The sequence below is a fragment of the Gastrolobium bilobum genome, unplaced genomic scaffold, assembly GCF_033153095.1.
Source record: "Gastrolobium bilobum isolate Gb01-03AN ecotype WA unplaced genomic scaffold, APGP_CSIRO_Gbil_v1 utg44884, whole genome shotgun sequence".
NCBI classification, from domain to species: Eukaryota; Viridiplantae; Streptophyta; class Magnoliopsida; order Fabales; family Fabaceae; genus Gastrolobium; species Gastrolobium bilobum.
In genome coordinates this window covers 96,883-115,944 of record NW_026897767.1, presented here as the reverse complement: position 1 = coordinate 115,944, position 19,062 = coordinate 96,883, and the positions used below count along the sequence as shown (strand labels likewise).

The window sequence follows — 19,062 nt, the reverse complement described above, 5'->3', positions numbered from 1 at the left end:
TAGTTGAAATCGTGATCCCTCACAAATTCAAAAAAGATCCATATTTGTCCCTCAAAAGGACTAAAATGGGTTCACTTTGAATTTGTTAGGGATTAACTGACTAATTTATTTTTGTAAGGGACTAAAATGAGGACCGTGTTTTTTGCTAGGGACCAAAATGAGCGTTTACTCCTTTAAAAAACAAGCTTCAAAGTTAAAATGTTTTCAATATTCATTTTAACTATTCTAAGCTTTTTGGGGTTTATTGCAATTATTTTTAAGGTTTTATAAGAGTTATGTTGTAAGAAAAGTGATTGTATAATGTTATAGAGATTCATTTTGCGTGTCACAATTTTTTTTTCTTCAAAAAGTGTGGACCCCACAAAATATTGTGTGTAGAAAATTTTGTTGTATCATGTTAAATGACAAATGCAAACCCTTATTTTTTATGCTTAAAATGGAACTTGAGATCTCTATCTGAACCTTCACCTATCTCAATCGCTTGAGCAGATTCTAAAAAATATTTTTCTTGTTAAGAATTAAATGAAAACTTTGTTAATAATAATAAATAATGAAGGAAGTTATATTTACAACCAATTTTCTCTTACAGCCTCTTATAACCATTTTTAATACCGTTCAATTGCTCTCATTTGATGCCATTTTATAATCGTTTATTTAATTTTGATCAAAAGGTAAAAAATAATTATAAGAGATCATAAGAAAAACATGACAATAAATATAACCTTTCTCATGCTAAATTACCAATTACAGGACCACAGAAATGGGCTTAAGACATACGAATGGTAATATACGAATTGAGACGGTGGCGACAGGTGTTAATTACCAAAAACGACTCGACCACTAACTCAGTCCCACGGGACATTTCTAACTCATCACGGTGCCGCTTTCAAATGTTAAAGAAAAGTAATACACAATCATTTTGTATCTACACTCTGCAAGAAGGATCTCAGTTCCATTCTGATACAAAAATATCACATCAGACAAGAACTAGTACTAGTAGCTACAATCATATTTACCCAGCAACTGCAGTTAGAGCTTCACAATCACCACAGCCAAAATCACTTAATAGTCTTTCCTTACACTGCTGAGAGAGAGATAACAGGTCATGCAATTACGAAAGCAAAAGCCACGTGTTAGTATAATTTGTCTCATCCAACATTGTGGAATTGTTAAATGAAGCACCAAACATGAACATGAAATGATTGAATTATCATACCAGCAAACATTGTCTCCGAAGACATCTATCTTAAACTCCCCGTCTAGAGGCCCCTTACCTTTGCCTGCAAGCAAAAAGCTTCAAATCCAGAGCAAGTGTGGTTATGTTGCGTTCATTGCAAATTTCTTGGGTAAGGTAAATTGACATAGAACTCTGGCACAGGAAAATTAGTATGGGAAACTTTTCAGCATCATCACATGTTTGATTCATGTAAACGAGCATTTTCTCTTAGAAAACAGAATTGCAGCCAAGAAAATTACCATTCAATCCTTCGGTTGTTTCTTGCATAGATTGCGCAATTTTGGAATTGTTAGATCTGCACCTCCAAACCCATCCATTGTAGCATTTGCCAATGGGAACTCAGCTCTAGATGTCAAACTGCAGGAAATAATTAAAATTAAGAAACAGTTCTAAGGTACACCAATTTAAAAATAAAAACAATCAGAATTCTACTGATATTAAGCAACTTCCAATGACAACATGCAATAGTGCAATTGTGTAAACCCATCCATTATATGTTCATTGAACTTCCAAGAACAAAGCAGTCACCTGCTCCGTAAAACAACGCATGGCATGCCCACCCGTATAGCGCCAGCCACTCCAGATTGGCTTCCTGCAACCAGGACACAGTTGCAGACAGGTAACCCAGCATATTCAGCTCCTGCACGTAGAGCAGCCACAATCTTGTCTAGACTGGACAGATGATCAACAAATTAAATGACAACTGAGTACAACATTACGATTTGAATATGTAGCTAAAATCCAAATCAATCATTTGTTTGACAACTGATAAGCTATTAAATGCTAATATATGTTCATATGCTCATATTCCAACGAGGTCATAGTTATACCATTTCATAATAACTGAGTGAAGCAAAAAAGGTAATTAAATGTAACTACAAAAATCCATCAGTAAAAACATAAGCTTATCAATTATCCGGTTCTTACTTTTTAAAATAAAAATAAAAATAAATAGGTTGGCCCAGGCTTCGTCGATTACAGAGGAGCAACTATTGGGTTCCATCTTGGGAAGTCTTGGACTAGGGTGAAATGCTCTCAGAGTACGAAAGCATGACCTAAGGGATATTATGAAGGCCATTAATTTGGCCAGAGAAGTGGAGGAAGAGCTACATGCCACCAGATCACCAAAGACGTGGAGAAAGAGATGAGTGCCATCAAACTCTTCACCTGGTCACAATTCCATGCTTCAACGTCAGGTTTCAAGAAGCACATTAATAGAGTAATTTGTCACACGAAAGAACCCATGGGGGCACTCTAGTGGGCTCACCCAATCTCATTCAAGGCCCAACACCTTCAGACCCAGTCAGGAGTGCTTCACACCCAATTCATTATTCAGACAAGGGCATGCAATGGGGCAAAGGAGCTCTAAATCAGCTAGCGACAAAGTCCAGTGGCAGTAGCAACTATCTACCAAGAAACTGAGGATTTTGACAACTTCCTTAACAGGAGTATCTCAGATGACATGAAGAAGGGCGATGCTTACGCTGCAGCCAACCATTTGGGTCATGCACTGATGCTCAGAGAAGAGCATGTGGGACTGTGGGTCACTAATCTTGGGGGAGACAGGCAATTGAAAGAAGATGGGGAAATTGTGGAAGGGCTCAGGAGGGACAATCAATACACAGTTTCCAAATTCCGTCTTTGGGGACAAGGTTGAACTTCAAGGGGAATGGTATCGACAGGATCTAGAAGAATCAATGGGAACTGAGTTAGACGGTTGGATGTCTGCTTAGTTCATTACAGTTAGAATCTATCAAGGGATATGTAGTTAGGCACAGGGGTTCAGGCTAAAAAACAGGAACAAGGTAGGAGGGAAGCATTCAGGAATTTAGGTTTGAGAACCGGGCAGTTGCTCTGTTGTGAATAGGGCAACCCTTAATGAAAGGGAAATACTTGCTTAAGTTTTTGTTTGTAATTCAATAAACACTACTAAAGTATTTTGATGGGAATTAGATCAGAAATTAGGGAATAGAAAGAAAAAAAATGAGTTTTTTTATTGATATGATCTCCCTTATCCCTGGATTAAGGGAGAAAAGGTTAGGAAGAGAAAGAATGGTTACAGAGCTACTATTACTACAGTATTCGAGAGCCAAGTCTCTCCCACACACTCAACTGTCATAACTGAATAATATCTTGATAAGATCTGACTCAGTTTATCAATTTAAGAAACAGAAAACTCAACAATCTTTTGGTCCAGAAAGGAATCTTTCCAGGTTTTTTTTCTATATATTGAAGAACTAAAATGGCATTACAATGAAGGAACTTCTAATTACTCTCTTCTATGCATTAACAGAAATGACAACTAAAAGAAAAAAGAAATTCACTCAGCACTTTCGAGAGGTGCAGGCTCTCCCATTCCAAGTCTAACTTTTCCAATGCCTTTTCTTCCCTCCGAGCCTTGCTCTAATACTTCTCTCAACAAACTAACACGTCACTATTTTCCTTACTCGCCTACTAACAACCCCTAACCGAATGATTCTCCAAGGCGTGCCCCTCTACAAGTTCTAGAATATCCTGAACCACGTCAGCTTTATTTGGTTTTTATTCCACGTCAGCTTTATTTGGTTTTTATTCCTCTAATGCGTTTCCTACCATAAGTACGCAACCCTTTTGTATCATATCTTGATAAGACACCTCTGAGGGTGTATAGTAGAAGACGTCACAGAGGATCAGCTCAAGGGGGGTCAGCTGAGGTGGCAGGGAATATTTTAGATGGAAGGAATTCAGTTAGAAGGGAAGGAGAGGCACATGATGTGAGGGCTGACGTGGCTGCCTTAAGCGAGTAAATGGTTATAAGGAGGGTGTGGCATGGAAGGAAAAGGCAGGCTGGATTTGGAATGAACTTGGGAGAGAGCACACCTCTCGAAAGTGTTGCATTCGTGACTGTTCATTGCGTTATTCCTTTATGCAATTCATAGCTGTAGCTGTTCTGCATTTCTTCTTGTTATTGTAATTGTTAGACAAACTATTTTCCTTCTTTCTTAGATGTATTCAGTTTTCATCATCAATATAAAAAATCCAGTAAGTTCTGGGCCAAATTCCCCTGTGTTTTCATTTCTTTTGTTGGCAATCTGATCCAGTCTTAACAACTGGTATCAGAGCACTCCGATCTGAGGTGCTTTGAATGGTTCTGACGCGCAACATGGACAACCGATTTGAGATTTTAGAAGAGAGGCTAAGAAGCAACGAGGCGTTGGTGGAGGAACGCTTCCGGCAGAATGAACAAAGACTCAATGAAATACTGCAGCTATTGCAAGACGACCGTCATCGCAGAGGGCACCGTAATCATGAGGGAAATCGTCGTCGTGGTCGCTCACGGAGGGTGAGCCTTGAATCCACAGAATCTGACAATAGATTCGAGACGGAGGCGGACATGCGTAGAACGGGATGGCAAAGCCCAAGACTAGATCTACCAAGATTCTCAGGAGATGATGTGTACTCCTGGCTGAACAAGGTGGAGAGATTCTTCTTAATTAATAGAATCCCAGACAGAGACAAGGTGGAATCTGTGATGGTGGTATTGGAAGGTCCTGCTCTGAATTGGTATCAGGTGTGGGAGCGCGACAACCCTAATGCGTCGTGGGCAGACTTCAGAGCAGACGCAATGGAGCGATTTCAATTGGAGGTGAGTGGAAGTCCCTACCAGGAATTAATGAATCTGAGACAAACTGGAAGTGTGGCAGTTTACAGGGCTGAATTTGAACGGATCATTGGCCCCCTCCATTATGCTGATGAGCATATGTTAAGGGAAATATGGCTCCATGGCATTTGTGACAGCTTCCGTATTGAGTTGTTGCAGAGAAACGTCACAAGTTTGGCTGAGATGATGAGAGAGACGATGCTGATGGAGAAACGGAACGCTGCGTGGATTGGGGATGGGTTTGGAATTAACGGAGGAGTAAGATGGGCTGGACTAGGTAGGACAAATCAGCCAAATCGAATTGGGCCAAGCTCAACGAGTAACAAACAAGGGCCCAATCACGCAACCCAGCTCAATCAGACGTCGAGAAATGACGCTTCTGCCCCTAATAATGTGGCTGAGAATAACACGCGTGTCTCTGGATTTGCCAATTTGGGGGAATCTGCTGGCATTGCACGAACCCTAGCAGATTCGACCAGTAATAATCAGAAATTTGTGGGACGGAGACTTTCCCAAACGGAGCTTCAAGATCGCATGCGTAGGGGAGCGTGTTTCAAGTGCAATGAAAAATGGAATCTGGAACATCGTTGCAAAAGTGCACAGCTGCAGCTCTTGTTGGTGAACGACGACGAAGAAGCCGACCGTCCAGAAGGGGAGAACATCCAAGTAGAAGAGGAGAACGAGACGGAGAAAGAGGAAACGTTGCAGCTTTCTATGTACAGCGTCCTAGGGCTCTCTTCGAACCAAAGTATGCAGCTATGGGGCTCCATCCGAGGAGAGCGTGTCACGATGCTAGTGGACTGCGGAGCGACTCATAATTTTGTGAGTAAGGCAGTGGCGGACCGTTTGTGTCTGGATGTTGAAGAGACCCTCACTTTTAAGGTGGAAATGGGGGACGGTTACAAGGTTACTAGCCACGGGATCTGCCGTCAGGTGGAAATTCTAATACAGGGCACATCCACGCGTCAGGATCTACGCATCTTCGAGCTTGGTGGGGCCGAAGTCATTTTGGGTCTCGACTGGCTGAAAAGTTTGGGAGAGATTCGTGCTGATTTCAACAAACTCACCTTGAAGTTCCTTGACGGTGACCGTGGAGTGGTGTTGAAGGGAGATTCATCTATAACCTGCAAGAAAACGACAGCTTCTTTTCGTTCAGCAATTAAGGCGTTGGCTGAGGACGGACAAGGGTATGTGATAGCTTCGATGTGGTCTTCTGTGGAGCAGAAGAAGAACACTGGAGATTGGAGAGAATTAGATGAGTTGCTCGCAGAGTATGAGGACATTTTTCAAGTTCCAAATGATCTCCCTCCAGCCCGAAGACAAGATCATGCTATAATCCTCAAACCAGGAAGTCAGGTGCCAAATGTTCGACCCTACAGGTATCCCCATTATCAGAAAAATTTAATTGAAAATTTGGTTGCTGAGTTGTTACAATCTGGGATGATCAGACCGAGTGTAAGCCCTTACTCCAGCCCAGTAATTCTAATTCGGAAAAAAGATGGTAGTTGGAGAGTGTGTGTTGACTATCGAGCCTTAAATAAGCTGATTATTCCTGATAAATTCCCTATTCCGGTCATAGAAGAATTACTCGATGAGTTAGGAGGCTCTAACATTTTTTCTAAACTGGATCTGAAATCGGGGTACCATCAGATTAGGATGCGTGAGGAGGACATTCCTAAAACGGCTTTTAGAACACATGAGGGCCATTACGAGTACTTGGTGATGCCGTTTGGGCTCACCAATGCTCCTTCCACCTTTCAATCTCTTATGAATGAGGTCCTCAAACCATTTTTACGCAAGTTTGTTCTTGTTTTTTTTGATGATATTCTAATTTTCAGCAAGGACCAAACTGATCATTTGGAACATCTTAAATTGGTGTTTGGGGTGTTGAGGCAACACTGTTTATTTGCAAACAGAAAAAAATGTAGCTTTGGGCAGGAATACATTGAGTACTTGGGTCACATAATTTCCAAAGAGGGAGTACGTGCTGACCCTAAGAAAATTGAAGCCATGACCAAGTGGCTTCCCCCTAAGAATGTGAAGGCACTTAGAGGATTTCTTGGATTGACCGGCTACTATAGGAAATTTGTGCAGGGGTATGGAAAGGTGGCTAAACCATTGACAGACTTGTTAAAGAAGGACAGCTTTGTTTGGTCAGCAGAGGCACAACAAGCTTTTGAACAACTGAAGACAGCTATGTGTTCCGTCCCTGTCTTGGCACTCCCTGATTTTACCAAGCCTTTTATGGTGGTGACAGATGCTTCGGGACGAGGGATAGGCGCTGTTTTGATGCAAGGGAATCGACCCATAAGTTTTATTAGCCAAGGGTTCTCACCTAGAGCTCAAGAAAAGTCTATTCACGAAAAAGAATTAATGGCTATTGTCTTTGCGGTGCAAAAGTGGAGGCCTTACTTGCTGGGCCGTCACTTTATCATTAAAACTGATCAGAAAAGTCTCAAGTTCCTAACTGAGCAGAAGTTGTTGGGAGAGGACCAACAGAAGTGGATATCAAAGCTGCTTGGGTATGATTTTGAGATCCTATATCAACCCGGAAAGGAGAACGTTGTTGCTGATGCACTTTCTAGGAACTTAGACTTATTTTCCTTGTCTTGTGTTGATGTTACAGCTTATGACCAAGTTGAAAGTGAGTTGCACAGGGACTCAAGAATGGGGATTATTATTCAGGATTTACTTCTTGACCCCCAAGCTCATCAAGGATTCTGTTTGCAAGGAGGGCGGCTGTTTTATAAAGGGAAAATGGTGCTGGCTAAACAATCTGCACTGGTTCCTAAAATTCTGTTGGAGTTCCATGATTCTTGCATTGGAGGCCATTCTGGGTTTTTACGGACTTATAAAAGGGTTGCTGGTGTAGTATATTGGGAAGGCATGAGAAAAAATATCAAGAATTATGTGGCTGCCTGTGCTGTATGTCAGCAAAGCAAGGCCCAAACTCTGTCTCCAGCGGGTTTATTGCAGCCTTTGCCTATCCCCTCTCAGCTTTGGACGGATATCTCCATGGATTTTGTAGGCGGGCTGCCTAAAGCTCATGGGTTGGACACAATCTTTGTGGTGGTAGATAGACTGTCCAAATATGCCCATTTTATTCCTTTGGCTCATCCATATACAGCTAAGGAGGTGGCTTTCCTGTTTATCAAAGAAATTGTTCGCTTGCATGGGTTTCCCTCTTCCATTGTAAGTGACAGAGATCGTGTTTTTATCAGCTCTTTTTGGTCAGAATTATTTCGATGCAGTGGCACGAAATTAAAATATAGCACGGCTTATCACCCTCAATCTAATGGTCAAACAGAGGTGGTTAACCGTTGTTTGGAAAATTATTTGCGATGTTTTTGCAGCCCAAAACCAAAAACTTGGCCAACTTGGCTCCCTTGGGCCGAGTTTTGGTATAACACATCCTATAAAAGCTCTACGGGTACAACTCCATTCAAAGTTCTGTATGGATGTGAACCCCCCACCTTGTTTAGATCCAGTTTCATGGCTTCCCCTGTGGATGAAGTTTCACAGCTGCTGCAGGACCGAGACTCTATTTTGATTGAACTCCAACAGCAATTGTCAAATGCTCAAAATCGTATGAAGGTTCAGGCTGACCAACATCGACGTGATTTGGAATTTGTTGTGGGTGACTGGGTGTATCTCAAACTGCAGCCTTATAGGCTTAAAAGCATAGCTAGAAGAGTGAACGAGAAACTCAGCCCGCGTTTTTATGGGCCTTACCAGATTGTTGAGCGCATTGGTGCCACTGCCTATAAATTAGCTCTTCCGGATGACTGTCGAGTTCATAATGTGTTTCATGTATCCTTATTGAAGAAAGCTATCTCCCCCTCTACTACTGTGCAACCTTTGCCTTCCATACTAACAGATGATTGGGAACTGAGAGTTGAGCCTGAATCTGTCCTGCAATGGAAAAAAACTGCACTTGGTCGAACGGAGGTCTTGATCAAGTGGCTACACTTGCCTGATTTTGAGAATTCATGGGAGGATTCCGCCCAGCTTAATTCCCAATTTCCCAATTTCCACCTTGAGGACAAGGTGAAAGTCATGGGGGGAAGTATTGATAAGACACCTCTGAGGGTGTATAGTAGAAGACGTCACAGAGGATCAGCTCAAGGGGGGTCAGCTGAGGTGGCAGGGAATATTTTAGATGGAAGGAATTCAGTTAGAAGGGAAGGAGAGGCACATGATGTGAGGGCTGACGTGGCTGCCTTAAGCGAGTAAATGGTTATAAGGAGGGTGTGGCATGGAAGGAAAAGGCAGGCTGGATTTGGAATGAACTTGGGAGAGAGCACACCTCTCGAAAGTGTTGCATTCGTGACTGTTCATTGCGTTATTCCTTTATGCAATTCATAGCTGTAGCTGTTCTGCATTTCTTCTTGTTATTGTAATTGTTAGACAAACTATTTTCCTTCTTTCTTAGATGTATTCAGTTTTCATCATCAATATAAAAAATCCAGTAAGTTCTGGGCCAAATTCCCCTGTGTTTTCATTTCTTTTGTTGGCAATCTGATCCAGTCTTAACATATCTCCTCTCTCCCCTTTCCCCTTTTTTCCTTATACCATTTAGACAAGTATCCTCGAATATCAAGTAACCCTAACTACTGTATCTACAACATAATATCAAGTAACTCTATCTACTATATCTAACAATATCAATTAATGTCAAGTAACTCTATGAATTATATCTAACAATATCAATTAATGTCAAGTAACTCTATCAACTATATCTAGCAATATCAAATAATATCAGGTAACTTTATCTACTAAATCTAACAATATCAATTAAACCCAACTCTTTTTACTAATAGGACTTAGCCCATCTAGATGCTTGGACCCATCCTTACTTCTCCTCACTTATACCTTTCTAATTGGGGGCTGCTACTAACATATTCTTCTTCCTTTCCTTTCTCTGTTTTTCTCATCTCTCTTTCTGTAAACTCAGAACCCATTTTTGGGTTCCTAACAGGAAGGAAAGGTTTAAGGCAAACCTGCTCTCCTTGGGTAGTTTTATAAAAGGAAGGGAAGAGAACGGCATATTTTCATGTGATCCTCTAAAACCCTCTCGTAATTTTTATAAGTTCCCCCAGTTTTGGAGGACTTTAAATGTCCAAATATGGAATTGAAAACATCACTTCACCCCCAATTCTCTTTCCCTCCCTTCTCATCTTTTTTCCTTTAATTTCTTCCCTTCCCCTGGAAGTATACCCTTAGTGAACCTTGTATCTTTTTAACAACTATGACATTGAGTCATACACAATTTTAGGTTTCTTTCTCCTAAAAGTATGGATCCCTAACCGTGCCCCAAAAAAATAATAATAGGAAAAAGACCAATATACTTTATTTTATTTTTTGCAAAAATTAGTGGAGGCAAATGAACTAACCTTTCAGATAACCCGGTATTAATCTCAACACTCAACTTTAGCATGGATGCTACCTCTTTTGCTAACCTTTGTCTCTCAGCAGAAGCTAGCCAAAATGGCAGAAATGAAAAGCTCCTTAGCAAACAACATTGTACACTAAAAAAGCGTGCATGAGGGACACAGACATAATGAACAACTCAAGAAGTATATACCTGCTCTTTTGGCTTCCTTGGCAAGCTCTTCATCCAAACCAGAAGAAATTACCTTTCCTGAGACAAGTTGGCCATATAAACTTTGCTCAACCTCCTTATTGCCCACAACAATTACCTTTATGCTTCGATCATTACCAAGCTTTTCCATTATGGTCCTAAAAATTTAAATAAACATAAGGCAAAAGAAAGGAAAGATTTGTGTGCTCACATTCTCCAGGAAAAAAAAAGGGTGCAAGCTAAACAAGCAAGAAGTCGAAATCAAACTAGTAGATTGAGGACCTCAGGGCCCCTTAAATATGGAAGTTTTTATAGATCTAAAAGAATATCCATTATATTAAAATAGAAAGCTATTATTCAAATTTGAACTGGCAACTCCACTGAACTTATTTCAGTCCTCAAATTAAGATTATTCTCTATGATTCTATAAGAAAAAAATGAAATAAAGAGAAAGAAAATAATGAAATATCTTGAGTTAGAGGACGGAGAGAGAGTTAAGACAATGATTGAATGGGAAAGTGCACTAATTGCATGCCTTAAGCAGTACCCAATACATATTTACAAAGATTATCATACCATCACTAAAGAATTCCACAAATAAGACCATCTGAAGACCTAGTAGTCCTCTTAAAGCTTACATGTACATACTATATGCTCCGAGCTTGTGCCAAATAAAGCAAATCCAAGCATATCCCACCCCCACCCCGTCCACCACCCAAAGAAAGATTTTGTAAGCAAATCAGCAAGCTGAGTTTCTGAGTGATCAAGAACATCTCTAGATAATGTCCACATAATCATAATATTATCCTATTTAGTACCACTGTAAAGCTTTGGAACTAAATATAAGTACCTGGCAATATCATCACCACTTTTAGTGTAGGCCGTTAATATTACAACTGGAATTCCTTCATTATATGCGTCATCAATAAACCTGTCAATGGAGACATTACGTTAAGGAATACAAACAATTACAGTCCCACAATCATCCAAGTTTCAAGAGATTGTTATCCTTAACTAATGTACATATTTCTCTCCTAACTGTACCAAAAGAATCCGGCTCTTCTTACAGATAGCTCCCCATAAATAAACACACATATGACACATACACAATCATATTTCATGAATGTAAGATAACTCACTGTTCAACACCAGGTCGTAAAGGTAGACTTTTTGACATCACAAACTCCTCCAACGCCTTTTCCTGCCAATACATGATAAAGTGTTAATAGGATGCTCTACAAGTTCTCATTACCTTATTCCCAATATGATTATTGAAAAATCATTTAACCATTTGCAGAAGGTTTTTAGCTTGCTAGGCTATACAACCTAATTCCTTAGGACTTCAATATCAAGAAAGAATTAATCGCATTAATAATTCATGATATCATTTTAATTAATAACAAAAGTCAGCGTATAATTCAGAATTAACATGTTTTGCCAAAAAATTAGATATCCCTCCCTCCAATTGGAATTATTTTCCCATCTATATTTCTTTTTACTTTTATTTCTGGAGCAGAAGAATTGGGGATAAGTAATTCTCTGAAAATCTCAAAAACAACAAAAAATGAAGAAAAGCAGCATATAATCCTTCTGAAAGCCTGATGGCATTCCTTTTAATCATCCATTGACTCAAAACCACATAGAAAATAGAAAAAGCAACCCTATCCAGAGAGTCAACAACCTATAGCATGTTTGGGAATAGATTGTTTTGGGGAAATAATAATTTATTTTTCAAAAGTTCTGCCAAAAAGCTTTTGATTAAAGCTATTTTGGCCCCAAAATAAGCTAATTCAAATACGCAACTAGGCAGGAGCTTTACCTTTCTAAATTTAGACAGTAAACATTTTCTCAAATAGAAGATTAGTAAGGAACCAAAAGAAAAAATTACAAGTATATGACCCACAAGAATCCAAAATCCAAACCCTTCGATCTGTTTTTCTCGCCTCAAAATCAGGATTCATCCAGAAAACCAAGGTGAGACGGCTGATCAAAAGCCTCCCTATATCAATAGGTTTTCAAATGACAGGTATATACTTTTTACAAATTCTATTTGATCCCTCTCCCTTCTCCAAATTACGGAGTTGTTTGGTTTTCAAATTAAGAAGTCAATTGAATTATGAAATACAACTAGTTTGGTTTATGCCATTGAGGTTGGTTTTAATGGTCAAATTAATGGTCTCAACTCTCAAGCCAGCTTCCCTTGTGGCCAAGACTGCCTTTGTTCGCTTCTTTCTATATTTGGCCATCAATAGGATTGGCCACTTTACCAGTTTGACATAAAAATGCCTTTCTTCATGGAGAGCTTCCTCAAGAAGATTATAGGGGAAGTCTGAATTAGGTTGCTGTTTGGGTTGCTTTATTCATTTCTAAATCTTCTCCATCAGAAACTTCAAATGTTGTTTCTTTTCTAAATAGAAGCTTCAAAACAGAGCTAGGTACCCGATATTTTCTACTAAATTGTTGTGGTAGCAAAAAATTGGCTTTAAATTCCTAAACAATTAATAATATCATATTGGTTAACACTGACCACTAATTTTTTCATCATTAACACAACAGTTGATTTACTACTCCAGCATATGCTTGAAATGGAAAGAAAAAAAGGCTTCTCTGCTAAGAGATATGTTCTGGTCTTTTTAAAGTTTAGTATTACACTAGAGAGGCATAATAGATCTTTCATTATAAAGAGAAGTTCGCAGGAATCAGGACAGTTTAAGCAGGATATCCGAAGATTCTATGTTTATCATCATTAACAATACAGTCCTACTTAATTAAGTGGATGTAATATAAAGAACATTAATTATTAGTAGTATACCATTCATCAAGATCTAGTGTAAGGATGATACCTTTTCCTGCAAAACACTTTTTGTGAACTGTCCATTCTCATTTGTGGGTAATGAAGTAGGCCACCCAATCTGCATATTAGAGACAATGACAGCAGAATATGGCTTAACTAATATTTGCAATGAAGAAAACTATTGAAAGTTACCAATAAGCTAGCATTGGTTTTTTTTTTTCCTTACTACAGACAAAAGACTGACAACTTACTCGATTAAAATACAAAAATAGCATCTTTTCCTCATCTCCAGCACTTCTCCTGGAAAGTTATTAGAAAATGGTTTACAAGCAACACAGGTAATCATTCATATTGATTTGCAGCACTCGAGAGCGAAGAAGTTCTAACATTTAATGACCCGAAGAAGCTTCCAGGGTTTTGAATTGCAGACCGCATTACGTGATGCAGCCGCAACATCTCCGTTTTGTGGTAGCCACCACAACCATATCAGGCCATGATTGCGGATCACATTGGCCCGCATCAGCCCGGAACACAACCATGACTGCAACAATTTAAAACCCCGGAGACTTCAATGAAATGCAATCCATTTATTAACATAAAGCCAAGTGTGTCATCATCTTCCCCATTAGAAAGTAGTTACGCATGGGTAAATAAGTCAATCCGTTGACTTATAACCAGTTGGAAATCCAATCATACATACATGCATAGGCAAGAGAACAATCTAATAAATAAACAAAAAGAAACACACCTTAAAAGATCTGAATAGATAGGCTCAGTCCAGTTTGCACAATCAAGCCCAAGCTTTTCAAATGCTGCAGGCAAAAGAGGTCAACTATGTCGCATTACACTCACGAGAACACAGAATCCCAAACACATAGATAATGGATGCACAATTGCTCATACCTTTATTAAAGGCTTGGCGATTTCCCACGCGGTGCGCATCCAAAAGAACCCTAAAATAACAACAAGTGAAAAAAAAATAAAAAAAATGAACAATACAATAATAGCTTGAACGAAGTAAAATGTGAACAGAATCATGGAACAAAGTGAAACAAGAAGAAGAAGAAGAATCACCCGTCGACTTCGAGAAGGACAGCAAGGTCTTGAGATGAGTTGTTACGATGTTCACTGGATAACGCAGAGAAGGCAGTGAGGCGCGAAGATTTTCCGGGTAAATCGGAAGAGGAAAATCGATGGGAAAGGGTGGGAAAGTAGCATTTGTTGTTGTTGAATGTGCATGTAAGGCGAAAACCAAAGCGAAAGCGAAGGCGCAGTTTATGTGTATGTGTATGTGTATGTGTATGAGTGTGGAGTATTGAACATGCCACTGCTTGGGTTGTTGCCATGGAAATCCCTGCTCAGTTCGTTACTCGCTACACGGTTCGCACTGGACCGGATTCGATCCTATTTCTCAGCTATGATATTTTTCAAAGCCGTTGATCCATATACGTCATATTCTTTTTTCTTTTTTTCTTTCTATTTCTACAAACTAAAATTGTTTTAGGTTCAGTGCAGACTAAAGAGTGAAGAGTTTGTACCAAAACCAAAAAAAAAAAAAGAAGAGTGAAGAGTACGAGAACAGTTGTTTTTTATAGGCTTTTTTTTATCACCGTACCTCTTATTAATTAAAAAATAATCAATTTCTCCTTCGTCTAAAACATTCAACAAATCTGCTTATAGTTGCCCGTTGACGGAAGATTTAATCGATTACATATTCAAAAAAAAACTTTGACTGTTGACCCCGCAGGTAAATCGATTACACTACAGTAGTGTAATGGATTACATAATACTCAGAAACCCTATATCAATGTGTCTCGATCTCATTCACTTATATCTATTGTTACACCAAAATCTCTCTCGTTTCTCATCTCTATTCCAATCCGTTAAGATTTTATTTCATCTCACCATCTCTAAAGCCTTAATCTTGTGAAATCATTGTCATTACACTTCCATTTTTCATTTTTTTTGGTAAAATCTAAACCTAAACCAAACCCTAATCTCAATTTCGTGTGAAAGATGAGCTCAAGTTCAAATACCTATATTACACTTATCTACCATAGTGGGAGACATTTTGAAGGTTCCAATGGTGTCCAATTTGAAGGAAAAAAGAAAATGATAAAAATCAAATGGAGCGCTACATACAATGAGCTCAAAGGGAGAATTTACCAAAAATTGGGGCTACAAGGCAGCCAATGTATTCATCGGTTAATAGCCAATAATGATATCTGTGATGATGAAGATGTAGAATGTGTCTGATACGATCCTAGTCATCAAACATACACAACTACTGCCTCGTCAGCGAGGAGTTTCCCAAATTACCCGTAACAGAATGGAAAGCATGGAGGTGACTTGATGTTAGTTATATACCGAGGGAAGGCAGCATGGTGGGGGGATCTGGGAAAAGTATATTGGAATTGGACCTAGGGAGAGAGTGAAGCCTCTCCAATTGCTTCACAACTATCCTTTACTGTATTTTCTTTACTGTTACGCATTTCCAGTCTTGTAATTGTTCATTTTCTTGTAATTTGTCTCTGTTTACTGACATAGGATTTGTAATTGTCTTTAGATTTCCATACATAGATGAAAATTCTGGTTTAACCGGCCAAAAAGTCTTGGTTTCTTTGTTATTAGTTGATTATTCCTTATTTTCAGTAAATGTCTGTATCAAATTGGTATCAGAGCTCGATGTGGGAGCTGTGATATCTGATTAAAAAATGATTCCAATGTTTGATGGAGTGGAAGCTTATAGATGGAAGATTCGGATGATGCAATACTTCAAAGTGAAAGGAACGCCGGAAACTAAGAGAATTTCAAAAGCTGCAAAGGGAATAAAAGGACAAGAACGCATCTGGTACATTTTCTGGAGGGCGTCAAATTTGAAGGCAAGTTGGTGGGATTTCTCAAAGGCGATGCTAAAGGAATTCCAACCTGAATACTATCTTGATTTATATCTTTGTGACGAAGAGAAAGGCAGGGGCCGTTTAAATTCAGAAATGGAGAGGGAAGGAAACTTGGTGATAAAAAAGAAAGAAACACCAAAACTAGAGAAGTAGGAAATCGTGAACAGAAAGATTTGCTGGGAAGAACATGATACATAATTGGAAATGCATAAAAAAATCAGTGCTGGAGAAGCACGAGAAAGTAGATAAAGAGTATGAGAACAAGGTTTTGGATGTGCAGTTGTCAGCAACAACACAACTACTGGCGGTGGTTGTCAGCCTTCCACCATTGCCTGAACCATCAGACAGGAATCTTCAGGGAAAATAGATGACTACAAAAGAGGAAGGGGAGCTGTTAGCGAAGGTGGTGCATGAACCACCGAATTCACAAGCATTAGAGGAGGTGGAGCATCCACCGCCATTACATAAACCGCCAGACTTAAAGCTCCTTGTGAAGATGTACGTGTCTTCGTGTGGCAACCAATGGAAAAAGATGAGAATAGAAAATTATTGGCATTACAACCTAGGGAGAAGACGACATCACAAATACACAAGACGCTAGATGAGGGAATTAGGTCAGAGGAGGAATTGGGTCAAATTAGAAAAGTGGCCCAAACTATTAACATGTTATTTTCAACCCAACCCGGAAGAAGTTTTAGAAGAAATTATGTTTTAGTGACAGATTGGGCTTGCAAGCCCAATGACCCATTTGGGCCGGGGTAATTTGGAAAACTCCTAGCTGACGTGGCAGTAGTTGTGTATGTTTGTTGACTAGGATCATATCAATACTTCCCCCTTAACAATCACCTTGTTCTCAAGGTGATGTTTAGCCCCCAAGCACCTTCTACCTGGATCTCATTGCTTGAATTGTAAACCACAACTTATGACAAAAATGCAGTGACTACCTCTGGGGTCCCATAGCCTATCCACATTAGCTCTCAATGCTGAACGCCTCGTTGTTTGATTTCTGAACTTAGAAAAATGGTTGAATACATCTTCCTTAAAACATAAGGTACCTTTTCCCCTCTTGAAAATTCAAAGAATAAATATTCTACTAACCCACTATTGTGACTCACAGAGATGGCATTCAATTTCTCTAAAATCAGCAGCCATACCAATCGATGGAGCATTTTCGCAAAAACATTCGAGCCAAGGAACAACTAAGTTACCAATCAATTGAACATTATTTGAAAATGAACCCGCAAGTGCCTTAGCAGCAATGACAATCATTGAATGAAACTTGAAAACAGATTTGGCAGCCATAAATCGATTCTCTGCCTTTACACCTACGTGAAGCTTGAAAACAGACCTGTATGAGGACTGATCAGCTGCAAAAAATAGCAATGCTGATGGCCTCTTGGGTGTATATTCCTTCTTCATAATAGCTCCAGGCAAGTCGAGTTGAGATGATAAGCACCCATTAATGACCCTTGGAGCTTGCTTTCGATAACATGCCTCCCTACAATAAATCCTCTTCATTAAATCAGTGCATATAGCTGCAGCATAGCCCCTTTTGTTCCAAAACATAGCCATATCAAGGAAGATCATCGGGTCGGTAATGTTCGTAAACTGTGCTCCCTGCTCGTCGATGGCTGGCGCTGAAGGGTGTTGTCTACTCTCCTCCTTTCTTTTGGTAATTTCATATTTCACTTCCCAACTTTTACATTGATAGGAATATAATAATATTTCCTTACACTTTATTTTTCTTTCTTTCATATTTCACTTTCTCTTATATTCTCCATCAAATTCACAATTTTTTTACTTATATTATGTTTATAATTTATTTTATATTTATAACATGGATTCATTTTTTCTGCAGTTACTACAGATAAGTTATCTGCAAAGCCCAATACCACGTCGTTTTGGAGTGGAAATCATGGTATTTTTATAATTTCAATATATTTCAGAATTATTATAGTCTTTATAATTTAATTTTTTAATTTTTCAATTTCAAAACGACATTGTTTCAGAAGTAAATGCAGATAACTTATCTGCATTAACTGGAGAAATATTTTTTCTGTTATAATATTTAAATATTTTATATTTTTTAGTTTTTTAAATAATGAAAGTATTGATGAAGAAAAAAAATTGATCCGCGGGCTAACCTTAACCTATCTTGCTAAATTATAGGGCTAAAAAAAATCCTAACACAAAAGACCCTAATGCGTTAGGGTCAAATATAGGGCTTTGCGGATTGGCCCGCAGGCTTCAGCTTCGGCCCATTTTGACACTTTTAGATATTTATCATAATTAGAGAGATTGTAATTATGTTTTTACCAATTAAACCAAATTTTGTGAGAAATATAAAATTTTCTCTATTAGAAATATAATATAAATCATCTGTGTTATAAATAATATTGATTGTTGGGCTGTCCATGATCGTTATAACCGTTGAATGTTCTGTAACCACGGAATAAGTAATTGTCGTCATTTATCATATATTGTAACCGTCCTTGTTTTTTGATCCTATAAATAGAGACATCAAAGGACATGATAATACAATAAGAATATATTTCCTCTGTCTCTCTTATCTTCGTGTTTTCTCCTAATTATCTATATTTATTTTACAACAATCTGGAGGTTATTTCTTTAGTTATTTGAAGAATTGATTGTTTAAAAGTTCAATATTTTGATGAACAGCCCAACTTATCTTTCTTTCTTTTTTCTTTTTAAATTTATTTTACTTGGTCTTTTATTTACAAGTTACAAGCTATGATGCACGGACACGGACACGGGACACGACACGACACTCCGACACGTTAATTCTAAAAAATGTTAAATTTCGACACGTTGAGACACGTTTTGATATTAAATAATATTTTTAATATATATAATATAATTTATATTTAATACATATAGCAACTCATATAC

At 38.6% G+C, this 19,062-nt stretch overlaps 1 protein-coding gene across 6 annotated transcripts; it reads right to left on the bottom strand.

The window, feature by feature from the left end:
- Positions 1-767: 767 nt before the first annotated feature.
- On the bottom strand, positions 768-14,673 carry LOC133310061 (CBBY-like protein). 6 transcript variants are annotated; one of them, XM_061510945.1, is made up of 13 exons: positions 14,327-14,673; positions 14,156-14,205; positions 14,001-14,064; positions 13,504-13,552; positions 13,302-13,370; positions 11,598-11,659; positions 11,309-11,389; positions 10,462-10,616; positions 10,271-10,355; positions 1,766-1,909; positions 1,477-1,594; positions 1,217-1,369; positions 768-1,084 (listed from the first exon to the last, which is right to left on the bottom strand). In XM_061510945.1, the coding sequence occupies exons 1-11, from the start codon at positions 14,596-14,598 to the stop codon at positions 1,480-1,482; spliced, it is 1,146 nt and encodes a 381-aa protein (XP_061366929.1). In that variant the 5' UTR covers positions 14,599-14,673; the 3' UTR covers positions 768-1,084; positions 1,217-1,369; positions 1,477-1,479. The 6 variants fall into 6 exon arrangements, with proteins under 6 accessions (XP_061366929.1, XP_061366930.1, XP_061366933.1 ...); XM_061510946.1 differs by having other exon boundaries at positions 768-1,081; XM_061510949.1 differs by having other exon boundaries at positions 1,275-1,369.
- Between the last annotated feature and the right edge of the window lie 4,389 nt (positions 14,674-19,062).

Excerpts from the sequence above, each read along its gene's own strand:
- LOC133310061 (XM_061510945.1), bottom strand. The coding sequence starts at position 14,598 with ATGGCAACAACCCAAGCAGTGGCATGTTCAATACTCCACACTCATACA. Across the intron at positions 13,371-13,503 it reads TATTTTTGTATTTTAATCGA|ATTGGGTGGCCTACTTCATT; the intron begins GTAAGTTGTCAG and ends TCTAATATGCAG. Across the intron at positions 10,617-11,308 it reads AGTGGTGATGATATTGCCAG|GACCATAATGGAAAAGCTTG; the intron begins GTACTTATATTT and ends TTAAATTTTTAG.